Source organism: Oncorhynchus mykiss, chromosome 9 (assembly GCF_057628025.1).
Source record: "Oncorhynchus mykiss isolate SJ-2025 chromosome 9, ASM5762802v1, whole genome shotgun sequence".
NCBI lineage: Eukaryota > Metazoa > Chordata > Actinopteri > Salmoniformes > Salmonidae > Oncorhynchus > Oncorhynchus mykiss.
This window is the reverse complement of record NC_143030.1, coordinates 28,764,589-28,787,935: the sequence shown is the minus strand read 5'-3', so window position 1 is coordinate 28,787,935 and position 23,347 is coordinate 28,764,589. Positions and strand designations below refer to the sequence as shown.

At 50.0% G+C, this 23,347-nt stretch overlaps 1 protein-coding gene across 5 annotated transcripts in view; it reads right to left on the bottom strand.

Annotated features, from left to right (window-relative positions):
• Window positions 1-5,469: 5,469 nt before the first annotated feature.
• zbtb4 (zinc finger and BTB domain containing 4) overlaps window positions 5,470-23,347 on the bottom strand; it is a 25,916-nt gene continuing 8,038 nt past the window's right edge. For 4 of the 5 annotated variants that reach the window (XM_036987694.2, XM_036987688.2, XM_090183922.1 and 1 more), the window contains one exon: window positions 5,470-14,354. In XM_036987694.2, coding sequence (XP_036843589.2) covers window positions 8,749-13,923 — 5,175 coding nt within the window. In that variant the 5' untranslated portion in view covers window positions 13,924-14,354 and the 3' untranslated portion in view covers window positions 5,470-8,748. Of the gene's footprint in view, window positions 14,355-19,154; window positions 19,597-23,347 lie in introns of those variants that run through there. The other variant, XM_036987686.2, reaches the window with a different exon arrangement.

The following is a 23,347-nucleotide window of genomic DNA, read 5'->3' as shown; positions in this document are numbered from 1 at the left end:
CTGTTTCAACTCTCTTTCCCGGACCTGGTGTTTCAACTCTCTCTCTCTCCCAGACCTGCTGTTTCAACTCTCTCTCTCCCAGACCTGCCGTTTCAACTCTCTCTCTCTCCCGGACCTGCTGTTTCAACTCTCTCTCTCTCCCGGACCTGCTGTTTCAACTCTCTCTCTCTCCCAGACCTGCCGTTTCAACTCTCTCTCTGTCCCGGACCTGCTGTTTCAACTCTCTCTCTCTCCAGGACCTGCTGTTTCAACTCTCTCTCTCCCGGACCTGCTGTTTCAACTCTCTCTTTCCCGGACCTGCTGTTTCAACTCTCTCTCTCTCCCAGACCTGCTGTTTCAACTCTTTCTCTCTCCCAGACCTGCTGTTTCAACTCTCTCTCTCTCTCCCAGATCTGCTGTTTCAACTCTCTCTCTCCCAGATCTGCTGTTTCAACTCTTTCTTTCCCGGACCTGGTGTTTCAACACTCTCTCTCTCCCAGACCTGCTGTTTCAACTCTCTCTCTCTCCTAGACCTGCTGTTTCAACTCTCTCTCTCTCCTAGACCTGCTGTTTCAACTCTCTCTCTGTCCTGGACCTGCTGTTTCAACTCTCTCTCTCCCGAACCTGCTGTTTCAACTCTCTCTCTCCCATACCTGCTGTTTCAACTCTCTCTTTCCCGGACCTGCTGTTTCAACTCTCTCTCTCTCGGAACTGCTGTTTCAACTCTCTCTCTCCCGGACCTGCTGTTTCAACTCTCTCTCTCCCAGACCTGCTGTTTCAACTCTCTCTCTCCCAGACCTGCTGTTTCAACTCTCTCTCTCCAGGACCTGCTGTTTCAACTCTCTCTCTCTCTCTCCCAGATCTGCTGTTTCAACTCTCTCTCTCCAGGACCTGCTGTTTCAACTCTCTCTCTCTCTCTCCCAGATCTGCTGTTTCAACTCTCTCTCTCTCCCAGACCTGCCGTTTCAACTCTCTCTCTGTCCCGGACCTGCTGTTTCAACTCTCTCTCTCTCTCCAGGACCTGCTGTTTCAACTCTCTCTCTCCCGGACCTGCTGTTTCAACTCTCTCTTTCCCGGACCTGCTGTTTCAACTCTCTCTCTCTCCCAGACCTGCTGTTTCAACTCTTTCTCTCTCCCAGACCTGCTGTTTCAACTCTCTCTCTCTCTCTCCCAGATCTGCTGTTTCAACTCTCTCTCTCCCGGACCTGCTGTTTCAACTCTCTCTCTCTCTCCCGGACCTGCTGTTTCAACTCTCTCTCTCCCGGACCTGCTGTTTCAACTCTCTCTTTCCCGGACCTGCTGTTTCAACTCTCTCTCTGTCCCGGACCTGCTGTTTCAACTCTCTCTCTCTCCAGGACCTGCTGTTTCAACTCTCTCTCTCCCGGACCTGCTGTTTCAACTCTCTCTTTCCCGGACCTGCTGTTTCAACTCTCTCTCTCTCCCAGACCTGCTGTTTCAACTCTTTCTCTCTCCCAGACCTGCTGTTTCAACTCTCTCTCTCTCTCCCAGATCTGCTGTTTCAACTCTCTCTCTCCCAGATCTGCTGTTTCAACTCTTTCTTTCCCGGACCTGGTGTTTCAACACTCTCTCTCTCCCAGACCTGCTGTTTCAACTCTCTCTCTCTCCTAGACCTGCTGTTTCAACTCTCTCTCTCTCCTAGACCTGCTGTTTCAACTCTCTCTCTGTCCTGGACCTGCTGTTTCAACTCTCTCTCTCCCGGACCTGCTGTTTCAACTCTCTCTCTCCCATACCTGCTGTTTCAACTCTCTCTTTCCCGGACCTGCTGTTTCAACTCTCTCTCTCTCGGAACTGCTGTTTCAACTCTCTCTCTCCCGGACCTGCTGTTTCAACTCTCTCTCTCCCAGACCTGCTGTTTCAACTCTCTCTCTCCCAGACCTGCTGTTTCAACTCTCTCTCTCCAGGACCTGCTGTTTCAACTCTCTCTCTCTCTCTCCCAGATCTGCTGTTTCAACTCTCTCTCTCCAGGACCTGCTGTTTCAACTCTCTCTCTCTCTCTCCCAGATCTGCTGTTTCAACTCTCTCTCTCTCCCAGACCTGCCGTTTCAACTCTCTCTCTGTCCCGGACCTGCTGTTTCAACTCTCTCTCTCTCTCCAGGACCTGCTGTTTCAACTCTCTCTCTCCCGGACCTGCTGTTTCAACTCTCTCTTTCCCGGACCTGCTGTTTCAACTCTCTCTCTCTCCCAGACCTGCTGTTTCAACTCTTTCTCTCTCCCAGACCTGCTGTTTCAACTCTCTCTCTCTCTCTCCCAGATCTGCTGTTTCAACTCTCTCTCTCCCAGATCTGCTGTTTCAACTCTCTCTTTCCCGGACCTGCTGTTTCAACTCTCTCTCTTCCAGACCTGCTGTTTCAACTCTCTTTCCCGGACCTGGTGTTTCAACACTCTCTCTCTCCCAGACCTGCTGTTTCAACTCTCTCTCTCTCCTAGACCTGCTGTTTCAACTCTCTCTCTCTCCTAGACCTGCTGTTTCAACTCTCTCTCTGTCCTGGACCTGCTGTTTCAACTCTCTCTCTCCCGGACCTGCTGTTTCAACTCTCTCTCTCCCATACCTGCTGTTTCAACTCTCTCTTTCCCGGACCTGCTGTTTCAACTCTCTCTCTCCCGGACCTGCTGTTTCAACTCTCTCTCTCCCGGACCTGCTGTTTCAACTCTCTCTCTCCCAGACCTGCTGTTTCAACTCTCTCTCTCCCAGACCTGCTGTTTCAACTCTCTCTCTCCAGGACCTGCTGTTTCAACTCTCTCTCTCTCTCTCCCAGATCTGCTGTTTCAACTCTCTCTCTCCCAGACCTGCTGTTTCAACTCTCTCTCTCTCTCCCGGACCTGCTGTTTCAACTCTCTCTCTCTCTCCCGGACCTGCTGTTTCAACTCTCTCTCTCTCCCGGACCTGCTGTTTCAACTCTCTCTCTCTCCCAGACCTGCTGTTTCAACTCTCTCTCTCTCCCAGACCTGCCGTTTCAACTCTCTCTCTCTCTCCAGGACCTGCTGTTTCAACTCTCTCTCTCCCGGACCTGCTGTTTCAACTCTCTCTCTCTCCCGGACCTGCTGTTTCAACTCTCTCTCTCTCCCGGACCTGCTGTTTCAACTCTCTCTCTCTCCCAGACCTGCTGTTTCAACTCTTTCTCTCTCCCAGACCTGCTGTTTCAACTCTCTCTCTCTCTCTCTCTCCCAGATCTGCTGTTTCAACTCTCTCTCTCCCAGATCTGCTGTTTCAACTCTCTCTCTCCCATACCTGCTGTTTCAACTCTTTCTCTCTCCCAGACCTGCTGTTTCAACTCTCTCTCTCTCTCTCTCTCCCAGATCTGCTGTTTCAACTCTCTCTCTCCCGGACCTGCTGTTTCAACTCTCTCTCTCCCATACCTGCTGTTTCAACTCTCTCTTTCCCGGACCTGCTGTTTCAACTCTCTCTCTTCCGGACCTGCTGTTTCAACTCTCTCTCTCCCGGAACTGCTGTTTCAACTCTCTCTCCCAGACCTGCTGTTTCAACTCTCTCTCTCCCAGGCCTGCTGTTTCAACTCTCACGTCTCACCCTCTGAATGCTCAGCTATGAAAAGCCAACTGACATTCACTGAGGTGTTGAACTGTTGACTCTGCTGGTCATCTATGAATGTTTTGAAGAACAATCTGGTTTTATAATCTCCACCCAGCAGAACGATCTGGCCTTATAATCTCCACCCGGCCAAAAGAAGACTAGCCACCCTAGGTTTCTTCCAAGGTCCCTGCCTTTCTATGGAGTTTTGGGGGTTTTATACGGAGTTTCTGTATTGCACTTTGTGACAACAGCTGATGTAAAAAGGGCTTTATAAAATACATTTGATTGATTGAAGTTTCTTTAGTGATTAGCAGTTGAGACCACTTCCAGATCAGCACTGTTTTACTCCTGAAGTGCAAATCAAATGCTCTGATTAACATTTTGCACCAGTCAGCTTGTGTCCTGTAACCAGACAGACAACCTGGATTCCATAGTTTACTGGAGAAGAGTCCAATGGTTTTACACTACAGGGATATCATTTGTAGCAGTTCCTTCTTGTGCCACCGAGTGTCACTCGTCAGAGAGGATTCAAACAAGAAAATGTTATTGGAAATTCACTTCTGACCTCAAGCTAAACCACCTCCTAGAAACCCTTTCCTTTCGCAGATTTAACACAATATCTCCCTCTAGTAGAAAACTATGCATAATTATGATGAGCTTGTAGGGCAGGGCTGTCCAACTTGCTTCCTGGAGATCTACGGTCCTGTCGGTTCAGTCCAACTCGCTTCCTGGAGATCTACTGTCCTGTAGGTTCAGTCCAACTCTCTTTCTGGAGATCTACTGTCTTGTAGGTTCAGTCCAACCCTCTTCCTGGGGATATGTCTTGTAGGTTCAGTCCAACCCTCTTCCTGGAGATCTACTGTCTTGTAGGTTCAGTCCAACCCTCTTCCTGGAGATCTCCTGTCTTGTAGGTTCAGTCCAACCCTCCTCCTGGAGATCTACAGTCCTGTAGGTTTTCAGTCCAATCTAGGGAGTTTTTCCTAGCCACCGTGCTTCTACACCTGCATTGCTTGCTGTTTGGCGTTTTAGGCTGGGTTAATGTACGAAGGGCTATATAAATACATTTGATTTGAACCCTAATTTAGCGTATCTGATTCAGCTAGTGGTTTTGAGCAGCTAATTAGTAGAATCAGGTGTGTTAAATTAGGGTTGGACTGAAAACCTACAGGACAGTAGATCTTCAGGAAGAGGGTTGGGCAGCCCTGATGTAGGGGGAGAAGTCATGCATATGCAGTGGTGTAAAGTACTTGAGTAGTTTTTTGGGGTATCATCACTTTACCAATGAAATATTTTTGACAACATCCCTGGCCATCCCTACTGCCTCTGATCTGGAGAACTCACTAAACAGAGAACATCCCTGGCCATCCCTACTGCCTCTGATCTGGAGAACTCACTAAACACAAATGCTTCATTTGTAAATGATGTCTGCATGTTGGAGTGTGCCCCTGGCTATCAATAAATAAACAAGAAAATTGTGCCGTCTGGTTTGCTTAATATAAGCAATATTCAATGATTTATACTTGTACTTTTGATACTTAAGTATATTTAAAACCAAATACTTCATATTTTACTCAAGTAGTATTTTACTGGGTGATTTTCACTCGAGTCATTTTCTATTAAGGTATCTTTACTTTTACTCAAGTATGACAATTGGGTACTTTTTCCACCACTGTGCATATGTTGATTTATTATGCCTAAATCAACACCCCCCCCCCCCCTACAAGTGGAACAGCTGTATTGCTTGGTGGGGTAGTACAACACCAGCTATTCTTATGTAATGTGCATGCTTCAACAATCACATGTACAACCAACCAAAACGTCATCTTACAGATCTTTTCATTTCTTGTAGAGGAACAAGTTACACAATTATTGGAAAAAATAATAGCGCATATTGTTTTGTGTCTCAGAGCAGATATTCAAATCAGACATGAGACTTCCTGTTAGGTCATCAGGTTAATACTTTATTTGTTTGATTGTAGCGAGGAGAAAGAGTGGGAAAGAGGTGAACAAGAGGAAAGTGTTAAAGAAACAAACAAGGGACTTTTGGGAGAGCTGTGGCTACAAGCCTTTGTGTCAAATCCAGACAAAGTTTTCAGGCAACATTAAAACATTTCATATATTTGAAGAAGAAACCAAACAATAACGTATTTGTGGACTCTAAAAACTATGGCACAGTATTTACCTAAACATACACAATACCAAACAGTTTAGCCACACCCCTAGAACTATGACCAGCTTCATAGCACATTAAGCCACAACTTTTCTCCAGGTCATTTGCCATTTTGATAAATTCACCCATGTATCGTTTCCATTTCTTAAGCCAGAAAAAAAGGCACCTTGTCTGAAATCTGGAAGATCCAAACCATTTGAATACAGCTACGTTTAAATATACTGAAGCGGAGGCACAATTCATTTGAACTTACTCGACATAATATAAATATGTATATCGTCACCAGAATTCACTCTATGTCTATTTGCAGGCGTTTGGGTCAGTGATTAATCACCATGATGGCAAAAATGTGAGAAGAAATGTTTTTGTTTTTTTTATGAAACAAAAACATGTCTATCTAGTGAAATGGCCTCGATGGGTACAGTATGGTGAGTCTTTACAGCTGGGTAGGGAAGAGGGTGGGCTCGAAGAAAACCATTGAAAAAAAAACACAGGCTGTCCATATACAGTACCTCGAGGGATATGCTGCTAAGAGGCAGATGCTTTTCGGTTCCCCCCCCCCCCCATACAGACACGCATACCAGTGGAGGCTGCTGAGGGCAGGACGGCTCATAACATTGGCTGGAAAGGAGCTATTGGCATGGCTTTAAACACATGGAGCCCACGTGCTCGATGTATTTGATACCATTCCATTTTTTCCGCACCAGCCGTTTCCACGAGCCTGTCCTCCCCAATTAAGGTGCCACCAACCTCCTGCGCTACATACAGACACACGCTTAGAGAGAGAGACACACACAGAGAAGGCTTGTAACCACAACCAAGTCGAGGCCGTGAGCCCCTGCAGTCGGTGTTTCCGTCCTCCTGCCCGAAACGAACAGTGCAGCGGTTTGGTCGCACACAGACACCATACACACTCCAAAAAGAGGCTGTGTAAAGTGTGCACGTTTGGGGAGGAACGGGGATAATTGGACAGCTCCCATACGGATTGTGAGAAATAAACGTGGTACCTGCTCTGTTTTTAGGGGGTTATACTGCAGAACAAATACAAAACCAAGACAAAACAGAGATGGTGAGCTGAGATAGTGGGGGGGTGGGGGGGACGACAGAGGATGAGGAGCCACGGGAAGGAAAACGTGAGAGATTTTGGATATCGAGAATAATACAAAACGGTTATGAAGCGAGTGTTGCTCATGCTTTTGTGGATACAGAACCTAAGTTTCTTGACATGTTCCTAGGACTACTGTAAATACGCATACCAGACTTCATAACGGCTCTCCACGCGTTATTTTTCAAGTCGGAAAAATAATGAACCCCATCGAACTTTATGCACCTAACCTAAAATGACATTCATATTCATAAGTGTACTCAAAACCCCTTTCATTTGCTGAAGCCACTTCTGTCACGCTAGCAAAAGGTGATATAAGAGTCAAACAAAACAAACACATGTAAATGTAACGTACAAGAGAAAGACACTACAGAATAAGTCCCACACGACATCTGGGGAAACTCCGAGCCGCACAACGGATGCTGCTAAGCCCGGCCCTACAACACCGGCTCTAAGGGGCTGGTGACGTCACCCTTCTCTTCTCTGCCCCAGAAGAGAGGAGCTATTGGGACACGAAAAGCTGTTTTACCCCACTGTGGCGCCATTCGACTCCATTTCCGTTGTCCTTTTCTATGTCCTTTCAGTAAAGAGGGGTCATTTTGATTTGACCCCGGAAGCTCCGTCGAGGGTACTGACCTAGGTGCGCCTGGCCTCTGTGGTTCTCTTTTAAATCTCCCTCGCTCGCTCTTTCCAGATATTACAGGAATTGCCCTGCCCTGATTCCACCCCTCTGTGTTTTCCCTAATACACTCCCCCGCTCTTCGAACCGGGCCTAGTAAACGGACTGTGTCTTTGTTGGACACCAGGAGGCATCAGGGGGAGGAAAAGGGCCACTGAAGATTAAAAGATCAACCTATTTCTTATGTTGTTGTTTTTTTTCAAACCTTGGAAGAGATGAGATGAGTACAAGGAGAATAGGAAGTGCGTGGTCTACACTAACCTGTGTTTCTCGCCCAGTGGTCAGCTACAGCTAAAGTACATTTACAGATCAGCTACAAGACTTGTCAAGTCTTCCACCCCCCCCCCACCCCCCTTTTATAGGAACATTTTGCAGTTGTTTTGCGCAAGGTAAACGCTAACATGAACCCCTAAGCAGACTCATCTGGCCACTATAGTAACATAAGCCCACAAGATCTGCCATTTGTCTCAAGTACAGACTCTACTCCATCCATACGGTTAGCTAGCATTGCTACTTTGGGAACTGGAAACGGAATAATTCCTTCTACTGAACTATGCACGGACCTATAAAAGGGCTCTAGTCTAGTGTTGGAATGCTGTTAACACCACAGAACCCCCGTGGAATGATCAGCGCTCAGATGGCAGCCGTACAGCCGCTCGCATTCAGACACACCAGGCGAACAGAAGCCAACCCCCAGCGTGCCCAACTGAATAACTCCTACATACAGGTCACGCACAGCTCCCACAAACACCTGGAGCACACGTTCACATGAGCGATCACACGCCACACACTCGTTTGATGCCATTTCAAGCTGATCCCTTTCCTTCCCTAAAAAGCGTCCCCCTAGAGAGGTGTATTCGTGGTCAGCATTATGCAGTCACTGTAAAGGAAAGCAGAGGGAAACACCCTGTTATTATTATTATTATTATAGATATCATAACGAGTCGGAGAAGACAATTATCCAAGCGCTAGTGCAGAACTAGTACGACAGAAAGACATGAGAACAGAAGCCAGAGGAAAGGAGAGGAGGATATCCGCCTGTAATGATGAAATGTGTCCCTTCTTTCCTCACTCATCCTCCTCCCATTCATCCTCTCTGCCGATTCAACGCCGAGGCTCTGACTGCTACTTCACAAAAGAGAGGCCGGGGACTGTGCAAGTGGACTCAGTAACCATAAGGAGACGACTCCACCCCTTCTTCCAACCACAGGCCTGGTCATCCACTTTTAAAAATACAATAAAAGGGTCACTTCTCTCTACAACCTCTACGGCTTGCCGCCGCCGCTGCTGTCCCGCTGCTTTCTGCTGCTGCCGCCACCGCTGTTGTAGAGGCTGGGGTTGGCCACTAGGTGGTGTGGCAACATGCCAGTGTAGGGACCAGCTGCAGCAGCGTAGTTGAAGAGGGCGGGGAGGAAGGGCAGCGGCGCCACCTTGTCGTCCCCAGGGGACATCATGTTCAGAGCCATGGGCAGGGAGGCCAGGTTGTAGGGGTAGGCCAGCAGCTGCGGCCCATAGAGCAGATGGTACGGGTCGGGGTAGAAGGGCAGTTTGGCTAGGTCCCCGGTAGGCATCATCTTCCCCAGCGGCCCGAAGGCAAGAGGCCCGGTTGGGTAAGACATGAGCAGGTTGTCCTCCTGCTTCTTGCTAGAGCAGTAGCCGCTCTGGACGATGAGGGGCAGGGGGTAGTCCTGCATGGGGTATCCCCTGGCAGTGACTTCCCCTCTGTGAGGGTCTCTGGATGGCGCTGAGGAGTGGCCCTGGGGCTCTGCCTCGGACAGTGGGGGGACCCGTGGGAGCAGTAGGGCGTGGGCCGAGGGGCGGTCGATGCCACCGACTGACCCAGTGGGCAACTGAAGCCTCTCGGGGCCCCGTGTGCCACACATGGACTGGGAAACTTGGCGGTTGGCCTGCATCAGAAGGTCCATGGCAGTGGGGGAGAGGCATGGGGACACGGTGGGCCGCCTCTGCAAGGGACGGTTGTTAATAGTGGTTTGAATGGGTGTGTGTATAGGGGACGGTGCGGGACTAATTGGCTCCTCTTTGGGTACCAGGAGGATCATCTCCTTGTCTCTGAGCTGCTCCGGTGGGGGGTGAGATGCCCCCCTAGTCTGCTGAACCCTCTCCATCTCCCTTTCTCTCCGCATCTCCCTTTCTAGCACTCTGTCCATATTCCTCTCCCTCTGCCTCCCCCTTTCCAGCTCTCTGTCCATATCCCTTTCTCTTTCTCTCTGCCTCCCCCTTTCCAGCTCTCTCTCCATATCCCTCTCCCATTCTCTCTGCCTTTCCCTCTCCACCTCCCTGGCTAGGATTGAGGACATGGTCAGGTCTTGTGCTTGGTTGGGACTGGGGCTCCTGGACAAGGGCAGGACCCTGACATCTTGGGCCACTGGTGAGTCCTTAAAACCAGCATGATGGAAGAGGCCCATCCCACATCCCTGCCTCAGTCCTTTCTCCACAATATCTCCCTCCCGCTTCACGCCACAGACCCCTCGGAGGGGCACTGTTGTCATAGCAACGGACGGAGGAGCAGCAGTGTGGTTGATTCTCATCTGCGAGGTCAGGTGCATGTTCAGAAAAGCGGTGGGTGGTCCGGTGACAGGTGCAGGGCTGGTCCTCCTGTGACTCTGCCCCTCCAGACTCCTCTTCCTGGGGGTCCGGTAGTCCAGACATTCAGCTCCACTGCTCATGACCAGCACACCCTGGAGGGGCGAGGTGCAGGAGGAGGGAGAGGGTGTGGGCCTGTTAGAATCGGGGATATCGGCCATGGGGATCTCTGAAGGGGGCTGAATAATCAGTGGACTGGGCTCTCGGTCAGGAACAGGAGTGGCGAGTTCATTGAGTTCAGGGCTGCTGCACAGTGTTGGAATATGGTGCTCTGCTTTCACTTTGCTAGGCTGGCTCGCGCACTGCTGTGCCTCTATGCCCTCGCTGCTATGCTGTGGTTCTGGGACAGAATAGCTGATAGCTGGGACAGACTGAACAACAGGAACATGGCCACTCATGGTGTCGAGGTCTTTGCTAGCAGTGCTAATTGTAGTCTCTGCTGCTGCTTTTGGCTCTGGCTGGGTCTCCTCCGTTTCTCTCTCCGGGGAGCTGCTTAACTCGTGGCGCCTCACGTGGCGGTTTAGCGCCGAGGATGTCTTGCATACCTTATGGCACTGCGAACAGGTGTGTCTCGCCAACGACCTCCTGCTTAGGCGACTTGGACTTCCCTTCCCTAGTATAACCCTCTCTCTCGCCCGGTCTACCTCTGCCAGCTTAGTCTCCCTCTCCACACCCTCATCTCTGGACTGAGGTCCCGCTCGGGGTGGCACGGACAGGGGGTCGGGGGCTTTGGGGTGCCGAGTTCTCTGGTGATCCTCCAGCTGGTCCCTGGAAGGGAAAGGGGCCCTACAAAGGAGGCACACAAACTCCAGCAGGTGGCTGAGCTCGTGTTTATCCCGCTTCCTGGAGCTGGAGAACCAGCGGCCACACGTATCGCACTCCGACGCGCTCCCATCGGACCAGGGCCGGCGTTTTGTGTCCATAGGGGAGACTGAGGTAGCCAGAGGGGGTTGGGGGGAAGCCAGGGGAGGATCAGTGGTCTTAAGGTGGATTTCTTCCTCCCTCTCTTTGTCTTTCAAAGGTATAGGGGAAATACTGAGGGATTCAGGTACCTCTCCCTTCTCTTGCTCTATGTGACCTTCCACCTCCCCCTCCACCTCATCCATCGTTCCATCCTCCTCGTCTTGCTCCCCTGCCTCCTTATTTACATGGTCCACGATTCCCTCGGCCCGCTTCATAAGCCGGAGGGAGCGTTTGTAGTGCAGTTTGGCCTGCCAGTTCTTTGCTTTGTGGATGTGCGGGGCCTTCCTCTTGGGTTTGTAGGAGTAGTAGGGCCTCCAGAGGTTGTCCTCATCGTCCTCACTCTCCCCCTGCTTGCGCACCTCCTGGCGGAAGTAGTACTCTCTGACCTTGCCCGGGGCTATGGGACTTTTCTTCCTGCTCTCCCCACCTCCTCCTCTCTCCCCCTCGGCTCCGGTGCTCGAGCTGCGATGGGAGCGGTGTTTGTGGTGATGGTGGTGGTGGTGGTGGTGGTGAGAGTGGCGAGGTTCCTTGGTCTCCAGTGGGGAGGAGTATGTCCTTTTGGCTTTGGAAGGAGGGGGGCTCCTGTCCCTCTTGAGGTCCGTCTCGGAGATACTGCGCTTGACCATGGCCTCCTCGCCTATCCGCACCGTGATCTGACACAGCGGCCCGGCTCCTTTGCCCTCTGACGACTGTTTGGCTGAGGAGCCGTCACTCTTGCTGGACTTATGATGGGACCTACCCGTCTCTGATCTCCTCTCCGACTCCTCTGTGACATCTGAACTGTCCACTAATTTAGCTCTCTTCCTATGGCTCTCCGTACTTTCCCTATGCTTTTTAACAGGCTTTGCACTGCTCTTGGGGAGGAGTGTCTGGCTGTTGCTAGATTCAGAGGAGGGACTGCTCAGGGGGCTTTTCCCACCCCCGGAGGTGACCTGGTTGCTATGGACAATGACGGATGACACTGCTGTGCCGTGCACTATGACTGATGGCTTGGGGTGTCCGTACGTGATCACGGAGGACAAACCCAACTCTGGGCTACCGCTGACCTTGGGAGTTTTAACTCTGTTGCCAACGGATACCTTGGAGCTGCTGCCACGACTACCTACCTTCTCGGATGCTGGCTCTCTGTCTGCTACTCTCCCTAGGGCCATGCCTGTTAGGGAAGGGAGCCGGATCTCTCCCTGCTCTAGGGCTACTGTGAGGGGGAAACTGGCAGGGAACTCTTCAGGGTCTGGCTTCACACCCTTGGGTAGAGAGCCACTGATGAGGCTGCGCAGGTCACCGGGGTCCAGGGAGTCAGGCAGGCTGCAGTCCAGGGGCAGAGGGACGGAAGAGGGGTCGGAAGGGGGCAGCTGCAGGCCATTGGCCAGGGAGTCACTGTAAGTCTTGTAGGGTCTCTTCTGGGAACGCATGGGGAGCAGGCGGTAGAACTTGAGCGCGTTGACCTTCTGCTTGTAGCCGCCGTTAGCCGTCTTCTCGCTGGAGATGAGGCCCGGGCTGATGCCGTGGAAAGCCTTCTGGTGGGTCTTCAGGTTGTAGTACGTGGCAAAGGCCTCCCAGCAGAAGATGCACTGGTAGCGTCGCTCGCCCGTGTGCCACACCTCGTGCTTGGTGCGGTACTCGGCCAGGGCGAACACCTTGTCGCAGAAGTGGCAGGGGTACTTGCGGCGCCATGAGTGCACGTTGGAGTGGCGCTTGAGGCTGGACAGGGTCATGTAGGAGCGCTCGCACACCGAGCAGAAGTAGATGACGTGGCCGTCCACCACCTTGACGAAGTGGTCCTCGTCCCCCACCAGCTCGGACACGTCGCCTTCGTGTCGAACCAGGAGACCTCGCCCTTTCTTCCCTTTTCCAGGCTTCATATCTTCCTCGCCTGCCCCCAGAATCTGTCCACCCTCCACCCTAACCTCCCCTTCCTCCAGGGGCTCCTCTTTTGGCTGGATGGGGAGAAGGGGGAGGTTAGAGGGGATAGCCGGGGTCAGAGCGTGCCTGCAGGAGGCCTCGTGGGACTGCAGTCTCTTGTTGTGGATGAAGGCTTTGCCACAGTGCTGGCAGCTGAGGGCCCGGCCACCACGGTGCAGCCGCATGTGGGCCGTGAGAGACGAGGCGGAGCTGAAGAGGCGGTGGCACACCCCACATATCAGCTCCGCCTTGGGGCCATCTGGGGGGGTGGAGGAGGAGTGAGGAGGAAGAGGGGGTGGGATGAAAGAGGAGGAAGGGTGAGGAAGAGGAGGAAGGTGGAGGGTGGGCGGGTGGAGGTTTGGTCCAACTTGTGGGCTGCCCACCCTCCCTCCTAATTTTCCTGTTTTCTCCTTTCTCTCTGTGCCCTGCCTCCCCTGGCTCTGATAGGCCACGGCGCTCAGGTTGAACAGGATCTGTGCAGTGTCTGAGGGGGAGGCTGTGCCATTGGTCAGTCTGTGACCCTCCCCTGGGTAACCCACTATAGGCCCATTGGAGGACCTAGGGGTGAACCTGTGGAACTGGGAGTCCAGACCGGCTTTGAAAAGAGGTGGGGGGGATTTGGTGTCCTTTTTGACCAGTGCGGTAAGATCCATGGGAGAGGAAGAAGAGGAATGGGAGGAGGAGGAAGAGCATGGAGAGCTGTCATGTCGGGGCTGTTTAAACGGCCGCCGTTTGTCCGTGGTGGCGGCGGCGGCCAGTTTCCATGACGACCCCTCATTGGACCCCGAGGAGGAGTGTCGGCAGCGAGGGGAGGACATGGCCGAGGAGGAGCGGTGGTTGTGAACGGTGAGGGCGGCGGGCAGGGCGGCACTGAGGGGGAAGCTGAGGGTGATCTTAGCGTTCTCTGGGCCGCATGCCCCGTCCTCCATCATGGCCTCCCCTCCTCGGCCCTGCCTGCTTTTACCCTTCATCTCCCCTGGTTCCTCCTCCTCTTCTTTAACCAGGTGGGTCAAGAAGGGCACCCCGAGGCTGAGGCCCACCTCTGAGAGAAGCCTTTTCCCCTTGTCGTCCCGGCGGAGGACGTGGGAGGTGTAGATGAAGTCGAGCAGGTTGGACAGCACTCTGGACTGGAGGTGAGGCAGCTCCAGGACTCGCTCAGCCCCCCAGAAGAGGGGGTTGATGACGGGTGTCCAATACTGGATCCGAAGGCGGTGGGGAAGACGTCGACAGCAGCAGCTGGCGGAAGTACTGGCTGCAGGCGGTGCTGGCGGCGACGAGGTTGACGTCACAGAAGAGGGTGGGCCCGGCGGCCAGGTGCTGCTTGTTCAGGCGCAGCAGGAAGAGGCTCGCGTGGAGAGGGTCGCACACCTCCGGCTGAGGCACCATGACCAGCCCTCAAAACCTGAGAAACGACAAGAGATGAGTGTTACAGCTAGAATGGAACGCTGTAGATAACCGCTACATTTGAATGTATAACACCAGAAAAACTAGATTCTCCTTCAAATATTCCGCCACGCTAAAAAAATATATACTAGAAGTAGCATGAGAAACGCAATAAAACATCAAAACACAAATGTTGAATGCGCCGAGCTGTCTGTTTGAACTACTTAGCAAACAGCTCGGACCACCCATGCATATCCCACAAGACATGCCACCAGAGGTCTCTTCACAGGCCCCAAGTCCAAGAACAGACTATGGAACTCTATTCCACAGTACTACATAGAGCCATGACTACATGGAACTCTATTCCACAGTACTACATAGAGCCATGACTACCTACATGGAACTCTATTCCACATCAAGTACCTGATGCAAGCAGTAAAATTAGATTTAAAAAAACAGATAAAAACACTTTATGGAACTGCGGGGACTGTGAAGCAACACACACGCACGGATTCAGTACTGTAGATATGTGGTAGTGGTGGAGTAGGTGCCTGAGGGCACACAGTGTGTTGTGAAATCTGTGAATTTATTCATTTTAAAATTGTATAAGCTACACTTCATTTTGCTGGACCCTGGGAAGAGTAGATGCTGCCTTAGCAGCAGCTAATGGGGATCCATAATAAATACAAATACACGTTTAAAAAAGGGAATGGCGAGAGGAGGGAAGGAGAGCTAGAGGGAGGACTGTGGCAGTGCTGGTTTAGACTTCAGCACGCAGAGACGGGAAAAGCATTCCAAGGATCCATCTCGGCTGTACCACAACATTGGTACATTGGTACATTGGCCTAATTGGAAGGCATTCAGATTTAATCAAGAATCCCCGAAATAGAGTGTCGACTTACATCCCATAGCCCTGCTAACTTAAAATAGGTTCCCATTTGGTGGGGGTAAAGGGGGGGGGGGGGGATTCCCATCACAGCCTGCTGGCCCATTCCTGGCAGTGGTCAGAATTTGCTGGCCATGACTCTAACCATTATTTGTGAAGGCAGAGGGAGAGGAGGGGAAAGCGGGAGCCAGGGAGGGTAGGGGTGGGGGGTTTGTGAAGTTTTTTTTCCTTCCGCCCACTGCATCCGGTTCTGTCGCAGTTAAGCTCGAGAAGACGAGCAACGGTCGACGGGGCGCTTCCCATTTAAATTCTAATTTGAACGCCGATTGCGGAGGATCCACTCGCCTGCTATCTATTCATATTCAGCTCGCAGATTCGCAACAGGCAATTATTTTGTTATTCCATATTTAGCACGGGCCGTCCTATGGACTCTACAGATTGGGGAAGACGGCTGTTGAGGCCTAATGGTGCGGCAAGAAGAAAAACCCTCAGTCATGCTTTTCTGCCTGCGTTTTCAAGCAGCAGGGCAGGCAGGCAGGCCTCTGTAAAATTCCACAGGCAGCCCTGAACAGGCAGGAACTAGGTCAGCACTGTTATTGCAGAGGGAAGAGGAGGGAGAGAGAGAGAGCACGAAGGGGAGAGAGAAAAAGGGCCAGGCTGGAAACAGAAACACAGAAACGCACAGCACATACACAGCAGTACAGACAGGCAGACAAAACACAGACACACCCCCATGGGCACAAATGCACGCAGCCATACATACAGGCACCGGCAAGCACACTCACGGCCACAAAAACAAGCGACTGATGGTCGCGGATGGCCTTGCTTAGAAAAACGCATGCAAAACAATGGGGTGAAGCAGAGGAGTACACCGCCACAGAGAGTCTGTATAGGTGGAATGAACTGAATTACAGGACAGAATAAGCAGAGCTTTGAAAGTGGATTAAAAGAAAAAACGAGAAAAAAAAATGAAAAAAAATGCAGGAGAGGGTCACACCATGCGCACACTAAAAATCGGTTCACACGATACGCAACGAAACACAGACAGGTGAAGTCGCACAGCTACTACACACCATTGCTCTCTATTTACCCAGCGACACAGACGAGCACGGTGACTACGTGGATTAGCAGGAAGTGTGCACATAGCTAAACGGAGATACCTGGATGTTTACTGTGCAGTGTGCTGTGATAAAGCATTGTCATGCAGGAAACCCCTGATATTAGACACCAGCTACTCACAGGCCAACACAGCGTGAAACGACATGAGGACTAAAGACGTCACGGTGTCATCTGGTGCGCCGCGAAGGGAAAATTAATCTGCCGCCCCCCTCGCTCTCGCTCTCTTTCTTCATCTCGCTGTGACGCACACAACTGCATCGCCACAACCAGGGCCTTGAACAACAAACTGGCCATGCGTGACATGGGGAGGGGGGGGGGGGCTTCGCACACACAGGCACCACACACAGGAGTACACACCCTCCCCCCACACACACACACACGCAAGCAAGCGTCTGACCCCCAGAGTGCCAAGGACCCAGCCTCGCCCCCTAAAAAATAACGTGCCCTTTCTGAAGGATGGTGATCCACTCAAACAAACACGTTCGCTGAAGGAATGTGTCGGTCTGCGCTCGCCGTGCTGCGAAAAAAACAGAACCACAAAAAAATAAATGAACGAATGTGCAGGTACACTTGTTGTGGGACAAATGACTCACTTACAATAGGTAGAAGAACATTAGCCAGAATCACATCAGCGACAGGAAGTTGGTATAAGAAAACCTTCAATGCTACACTCCAGGGTCACAATGACCACGTTACTATTCAAGTAACTGGAGTCCTAATCAGTTAGTACGCCATGGCTCCGACCCCATCTCCTTCATGTGTAGAGCCAAGCCATAGATTAGTTACTGCAAGAGACTGTTGGGTGAGTTTCAGCTAGCATGCAGAGGATAATGTATGTGGGGTGGTGGGTGGGGGGGGGGTTCACGCTGGAGTGGGAGTTAGCTTGCCCATTCCGCACCGTGAGCGAGTGGAGTGGGGTTGTGGAAATAGGAAGGTGTCGGTTGGGCTCTCCCTAGTGTGGAACAGTTGGGCTGTGAAAAGGGGGCTGTCGCTGGAGACAGAGACTGAACTCTCCACAAACCCCCCAACCCAGAAAACATGGTGGAGCCAGCCAGATGGGGCAGAGGGAGTAGAAGGAGGCAGAGAAGAGGAGCAGAGGGTGGACGTGTCAACATCCCCCCCCCCAATCACTCAGCGTAAACTGTAGTATCTCAACGATTTTGCATGCCACTCCACACACCAGCTAACCTGCCCCAGGTTAAAACACCACCCTCGCCATGGCCTGTTAGCTCCCAACCCAGCACGTAATTCCTGGAATTCTGCCCCGTAATTGAATTATGGGAACCATTAAGGAGGAGAAGGGGATGTCCCCCCCCAAAAAAAGTACCTTGAGTCGTAAGAGTGGAAACACTACACCAATTACCTTTTTGAGGTAATTTCCCCCAAATAATTTTTCAATTTCCGTCCCAATTTTGCACACAGACACCACGTACACACACACACAACGCAGGTCTGTTAGTCATGTACAGCGTAAAAAGGCTCAGGATTGTTGGAGACGTAAACAGCTACCAGAGACTAAATCGCCATTGATAGCACAAGGCCACGTGAATGAGGGGACAACTCTTGATAACATGGAACGCTGCTCCAACGTCCCCAGAGGGCTGCTGCTGTGGCCGTAGCACCGTTGCTACAACACAGTACAACAACGTCCGACCCAGAGTGCATCACCCGGCAAGAGGCCAAACCATGACTTCGTAGACACTCGCTTTCTGCTTAAAAATCGCTCCCATCAACGAGAGATTTATGCCAAATGTCGCAATCTCAGTTTCAAAAATTGGACAATTAGAAAGGCTTAAGCGGGAATTGCACGTAAATACAGAATTGGCAGGTTAGTCAAGTCTTCCAGTGGAGACCAGTGGCAGAGAGCCTAGACAATATACAAACAAGAAAACCTGTACCTGAAAACCAACAGCTGCAACGAAGCAACAAGGCCCCGATAACTCATGACCCCTAAAGCCTGGTGGTATTGTAAAGTCACATTTCCCATACCGTGAAGCCAGAGGCTTGGCATGGCAGACATGGTGACCCATGAGGAAATATTTGACAGAGGGACCCTTTATAGTTTGTTTAAACAAAAAAGGAGGGTTTGGTTAGTTAAGGAAACAGCAATAGGGCAGTGATGTCAAAATGCCCTCCAAGGTTTAGCAAGAACCGCCTTCCGCTTCCAAAATAACCTGGCAATGAGGAGGATATTATGACACACCAAAGAACCAGGGAACAAGAGAGACGAGAACAGCATAATCTCGGCACTAGATTATATATCAGGGACATGCATGTTCAAGTTGATTCCCCAACTCTCGGTGTCCTTTTGGGAGTTAAGTTCATGGAGGAAGATCGTCCGACTGGTCACAGTGAGAAAGGGTTCCCCTAAAATACAAAGGACCCTGTGTCATGTCAATGTCCATCGCCTTGATCAGACAAGCGTTAGCTTAGACCCGTTGATCTGGACTGATTCACGCGGATGCAAAAGACGCCGAGAAATGTGAAGTTTCATCACAATCCCCGAGCGAGTCATCGCTCCTGAAAAAGAACTGCGTGGTGCGCCAGCGAGACAGGGGAGGATGAGGGAGACGAGGCCTCTTATTGGCGCCACACAGTACACACACACACACACACACAGGCACACAGTGCACACACACACAGTGCACAGGCACACACACTTAATAAAATCTTCCATTTCTCCTGACATACAAAAACAACAACAACGCCGGCGATGGAGAGACTGAGAAAAACAGGCAGAGCGAGAAAAAAAAAGAGAAGAGAGCAACATGTCAGCCTCTCACTGCTAGGCAAGCACACAACGAGACAACGTACCTCGGGAAACCTCCTGCTGCACCTCTGCTGTGATGTGTTCTCCCTCTCCCCTCTCTCTCTTGCTCGCTCTCTCGGGCTCTCTCTCCCTCGGTCTGTGTGAGCGCGCCGCTGTGTGTGTGCGCGCGCGCGTCTGCGAGAGACGGGGCACACACAGGCAGCAGTGTGTAAAGAAAAGAGGGCAGGAGCGACTCTCGCACTCTGGCTCCCGCTCTCCCTCGCCTTCTCTCTCTCCCTCGCCTGCTCCGCTCGCTCGCTCACTTCAGTTTTGCCTCTGACACATGATTCTCAGTGTTTTTGCCTATTTTTTTTTTTCAGCAAGTGAATTTCCCCCCCCCCCCCATCTCTTCTATTCTCTCTCCACCTCCTCCCCCACCCCCTCTGAATCCAATCCTCTTTTTATTTGGAAGTGTTGTTCTCCAGCCACACACACACGTGCACACACAAACACGCACACTACTTTATATACACAAAGCCTGGCGAGATAGGGAGAGAGAGGGAGAGCAAGGCAGAGGACGCCATTTAAGCAGTTAGTTACGAGCACTGCCAGTCCCCAAAATGGCTGAAAACAAACAGGACCAATGCCAACAAAAAAACAAAAAACCTGGGAACTAGGATAGATAGAGAATGGGGGGAGGGGGGGTACAGACAACAGTCTGATGGCTGATGGAAGTACTCGTAACTGAAGAAAGGAAGAAGGCAAAGATCAAAGAAAGAGAGAGAGATTAGGGCAGGGACACACTGCCCTCTATTTTTATTGCCTCTTAAAAGGTTTCAAGTTTATGGGGAGCGAGCGATGGCGACAAAAATCAGGTGTGTGTTTCGGGTTCACTGCGAGTGTATGACCCTAAGGCCAACTCTACCCTGCTGTACGACTGATGGATTGATTGACAGCCAACAGAAACCTGCGTGGCCTTGCCGTGTTTGTTTATGTCAGAAAGATCCGTTAACTTACCCGGCAAAATAAATAAATGATTTACTAGGAACCAAATGGAAGAAAAACTTCTTCCACATTTTGCTGTGTTTCATCCTGAATTTTAAAATAGTTAAATTTTGATTTTTGGGAGACTGGCCAAAACAATACCTCATAATTCCAAAGGGGAATGATAATATATAATTAAATAAGCATACATTTTTTTTTTTAAGTAAGGGTAGTCCCGGGGATTGAACCCACAATTATTTTTTTTAACCTTTATTTAAGTAGGCAAGTCAGTTAAGAACAAATTCTTATTTTCAATGACGGCTTAGGAACAGTGGGTCCTTGTTCAGGGGCAGAACGACAAGATCTTTACCTTGTCAGCATGGGGATTCGATCTTGCAACCTTTCGGTTACTAGTCCAACGCTCTAACCACTAGGCTACCTGCCGCCCCACTATCTTGGCGTTGCAAGCATAGTGCTCTACCAACTAAGCTACAGAGGCCCAGAGAATTATGATGTCATTGTATATATATAAATATATATTTTTTTACAAATGAATCAAAAATGCAAAGCTGAAATGTCTTGAGTCAATAAGTATTCAACCCCTTTGTTATGGAAAGCCTAAATAAGTTCAGGAGTAAATATTTGCTTAACAAGTCACATAAGTTGCATGGACTCACTGTGTGCAATAATAGTTTAACATGATTTTTAAATGACTACAGCACCCTAGTCATAGACTGTTCTCTCTTCTACCGCACGGCAAGTGGTACCGAAGCACCAAGTCTAGGTCCAAAAGTCTTCTTAAGAGCTTCTACCCCCAAGACTCCTGAAGAGCTAATCAAAGGGCTACCCAGACCCCTCTTTTACTCTGCTGCTACTCTCTGTTTATTATCTATGCACAGTCACTTTAACTCTACCTACATGTACATATTACCTCAACTAACCGGTGCCCCCGCACATCGACTCTGTACCGGTACCCCCTGTATACAGCCTCGCAACTGTTATTTTACTACGGCTGTTTAATTATTTGTTACTTTTTTTCCTTCTACATAACACTTATTTTATTTACTTTTCTTAAAACATTGTTGGTTAAAAGCTTACAATTATCTGTAAGGTCCCTCAGTTGAGCAGTGAATTTCAAACACAGATTCAACCACAAAGACCAGGGAGGTTTCCAATGGCTAGCAAAGGAGGGTACTTATTGGTAGATGGGTAAACAAAAAAAATGTTTTAATAATAATATCCCTTTGAGCATGGTGAAGTTATTAATTGCACTTTGGATGTTGTATCAATACACCCAGTCACTACAAAGATACAGGTGTCCTTACAAACTCAGTTGCCGGAGAGGAAGGAAATCATGAGGCCATTGGTGACTTTAAAATTGTTATAGTTGAATGGCTCTGATAAGGAGAAAACTGAGGATGGATCTACAACATTGTAGTTACTCCACAGTACTAACCTAATTGATGGAGTGAAATGGAAGCCTGTACAGAATAAAAAATATTCCAAAACATGCATCCTGTTTATAACAAGGCACTAAAGTAATACCGCAAAAAAATGTGGCAAAGCAATTACTTTTCTGTCCTGAAAACAGTGTTATATTTGGGGCAAATATTTGGGGCACTCTCCATATTTTCAAGCACAGTGGTGGCTGCATAATGTTATGGGTATGCTTGTAATCGTAAAGGACTGGGATGTTTTTCAGGATAAAAAAGAAAACGGAATGGTGCTAAGCACAGGCAAAATCCTAAAGGAAAACTTGGTTGTCTGCTTTCCACCAGACAATAACCTAAAACAAGGCCAAATCTACACTGTAGTTGCTTACCAAGAAGACAGTGAATGTTTGTTCCTGAGTGGCCGAGTAACAGTTTTGACTTAAATCTGCTTGAAAATATATGGCAAGACGTGAAAATGTTTGTCTAGCAATGATCAACAACCAATTTGACAGAGCCTGCAGAATTTAAGAATAAATGGGCAAATGCTGCACATCCAGGTGTGGAAAGCTCTTTAGAGACTTACCCAGAAAGACTCACAGCTGTAATCACTGCCAAAGGTGACATGTATTGACTCAGCGGTGTGAATACTTATCTAATCAATATGTATTTTATTTTTCATAAACTCTAACATTTTGTAAAAAAGTTGTCTTCCACTTTGGCATTAGTGGACAAAGATCGTTGACAAAAAATGACAAATTAATTTGAATCCCACTTTGGGATACTTTCAAAAGCTAATTGTCCAACAAGAACCTATAATTTCCATTGCAAATGTTTTGCTAGTGTGCATTAGTGAATACAACCCAGGGGTGTATTCATTACGCTGATTCTGCTGCAAAACGTTTTGCAACAGAAACCGTTTACTCCAATCGGGAAAACGTTCTGCAACAAAAACAAGTTCCTATTTGACAAATTCAGAGAGGTCCCTCCCAGTGTCATTACGCTTGCATCCATTTGGTTCTTAAACGGTAAATGGTTTCCGTTGCAAGACATATTGAATACACCCCTGACTTAACAAATGTTATCTCACAACCAAATGGGAACCAGTCAAAAACAACGGGTATCTTATGTTCTGGAAACGTTACTTGTTAGACAGGATACCACCGCCATCTCGGCCCTGACTAACTCCTTACAATTCCACACGAGACAAAAATCAATGGCATTCCACATACCCCACATCTCTAACTACCCCAGACTGCTCTGCTTCTCAACAGGGGGGAGGGGGGGTCAGTAGAAAGAGAGAGGGGCAGGAGAGAGGAGGTGGAGGGGGGAGAGAAGAATGTTCAGGACTTTACAGCCATCACACATATCCTACTTCCCCATCCTCTTACACTGCTGACACATGCACAGCAGCAACCCCCCCCCCCCCCCTGCCACCACTCCTCTCCTGCTCCTCCCCCATTGTATACTAGCACACTTGTCTCCATGGGAACGGAGCTGGGATTGGGTGTTGTTGCTGTGACCTCTCTGGCTCTGCAGGAACTTTGTTGCTTTTTATCCCCCTCCCCTCCAATGCACTTTTTCACCAATGGCGCGAGAGAGAAAGAGAGCGAGTGTGTGGGGGACAGAGTTTGAGTGTGCTTGTGACAGGGCACATAAAGCATGTGGCACATAAAGTATGTGGCACATAAAGTGTATGAGAGATGGGGGGGTGGGTAAAATATTGGCCGTTGGCAGTCATAACAGTGAGGGGTGTGTGCGCGCACGCTTACGTAACTGGAGTGTGGCCAACCAGTCCCACACATGTGTGCAGTGTCCCGTGGCAGCAGCGGCGGCCAGCCCCC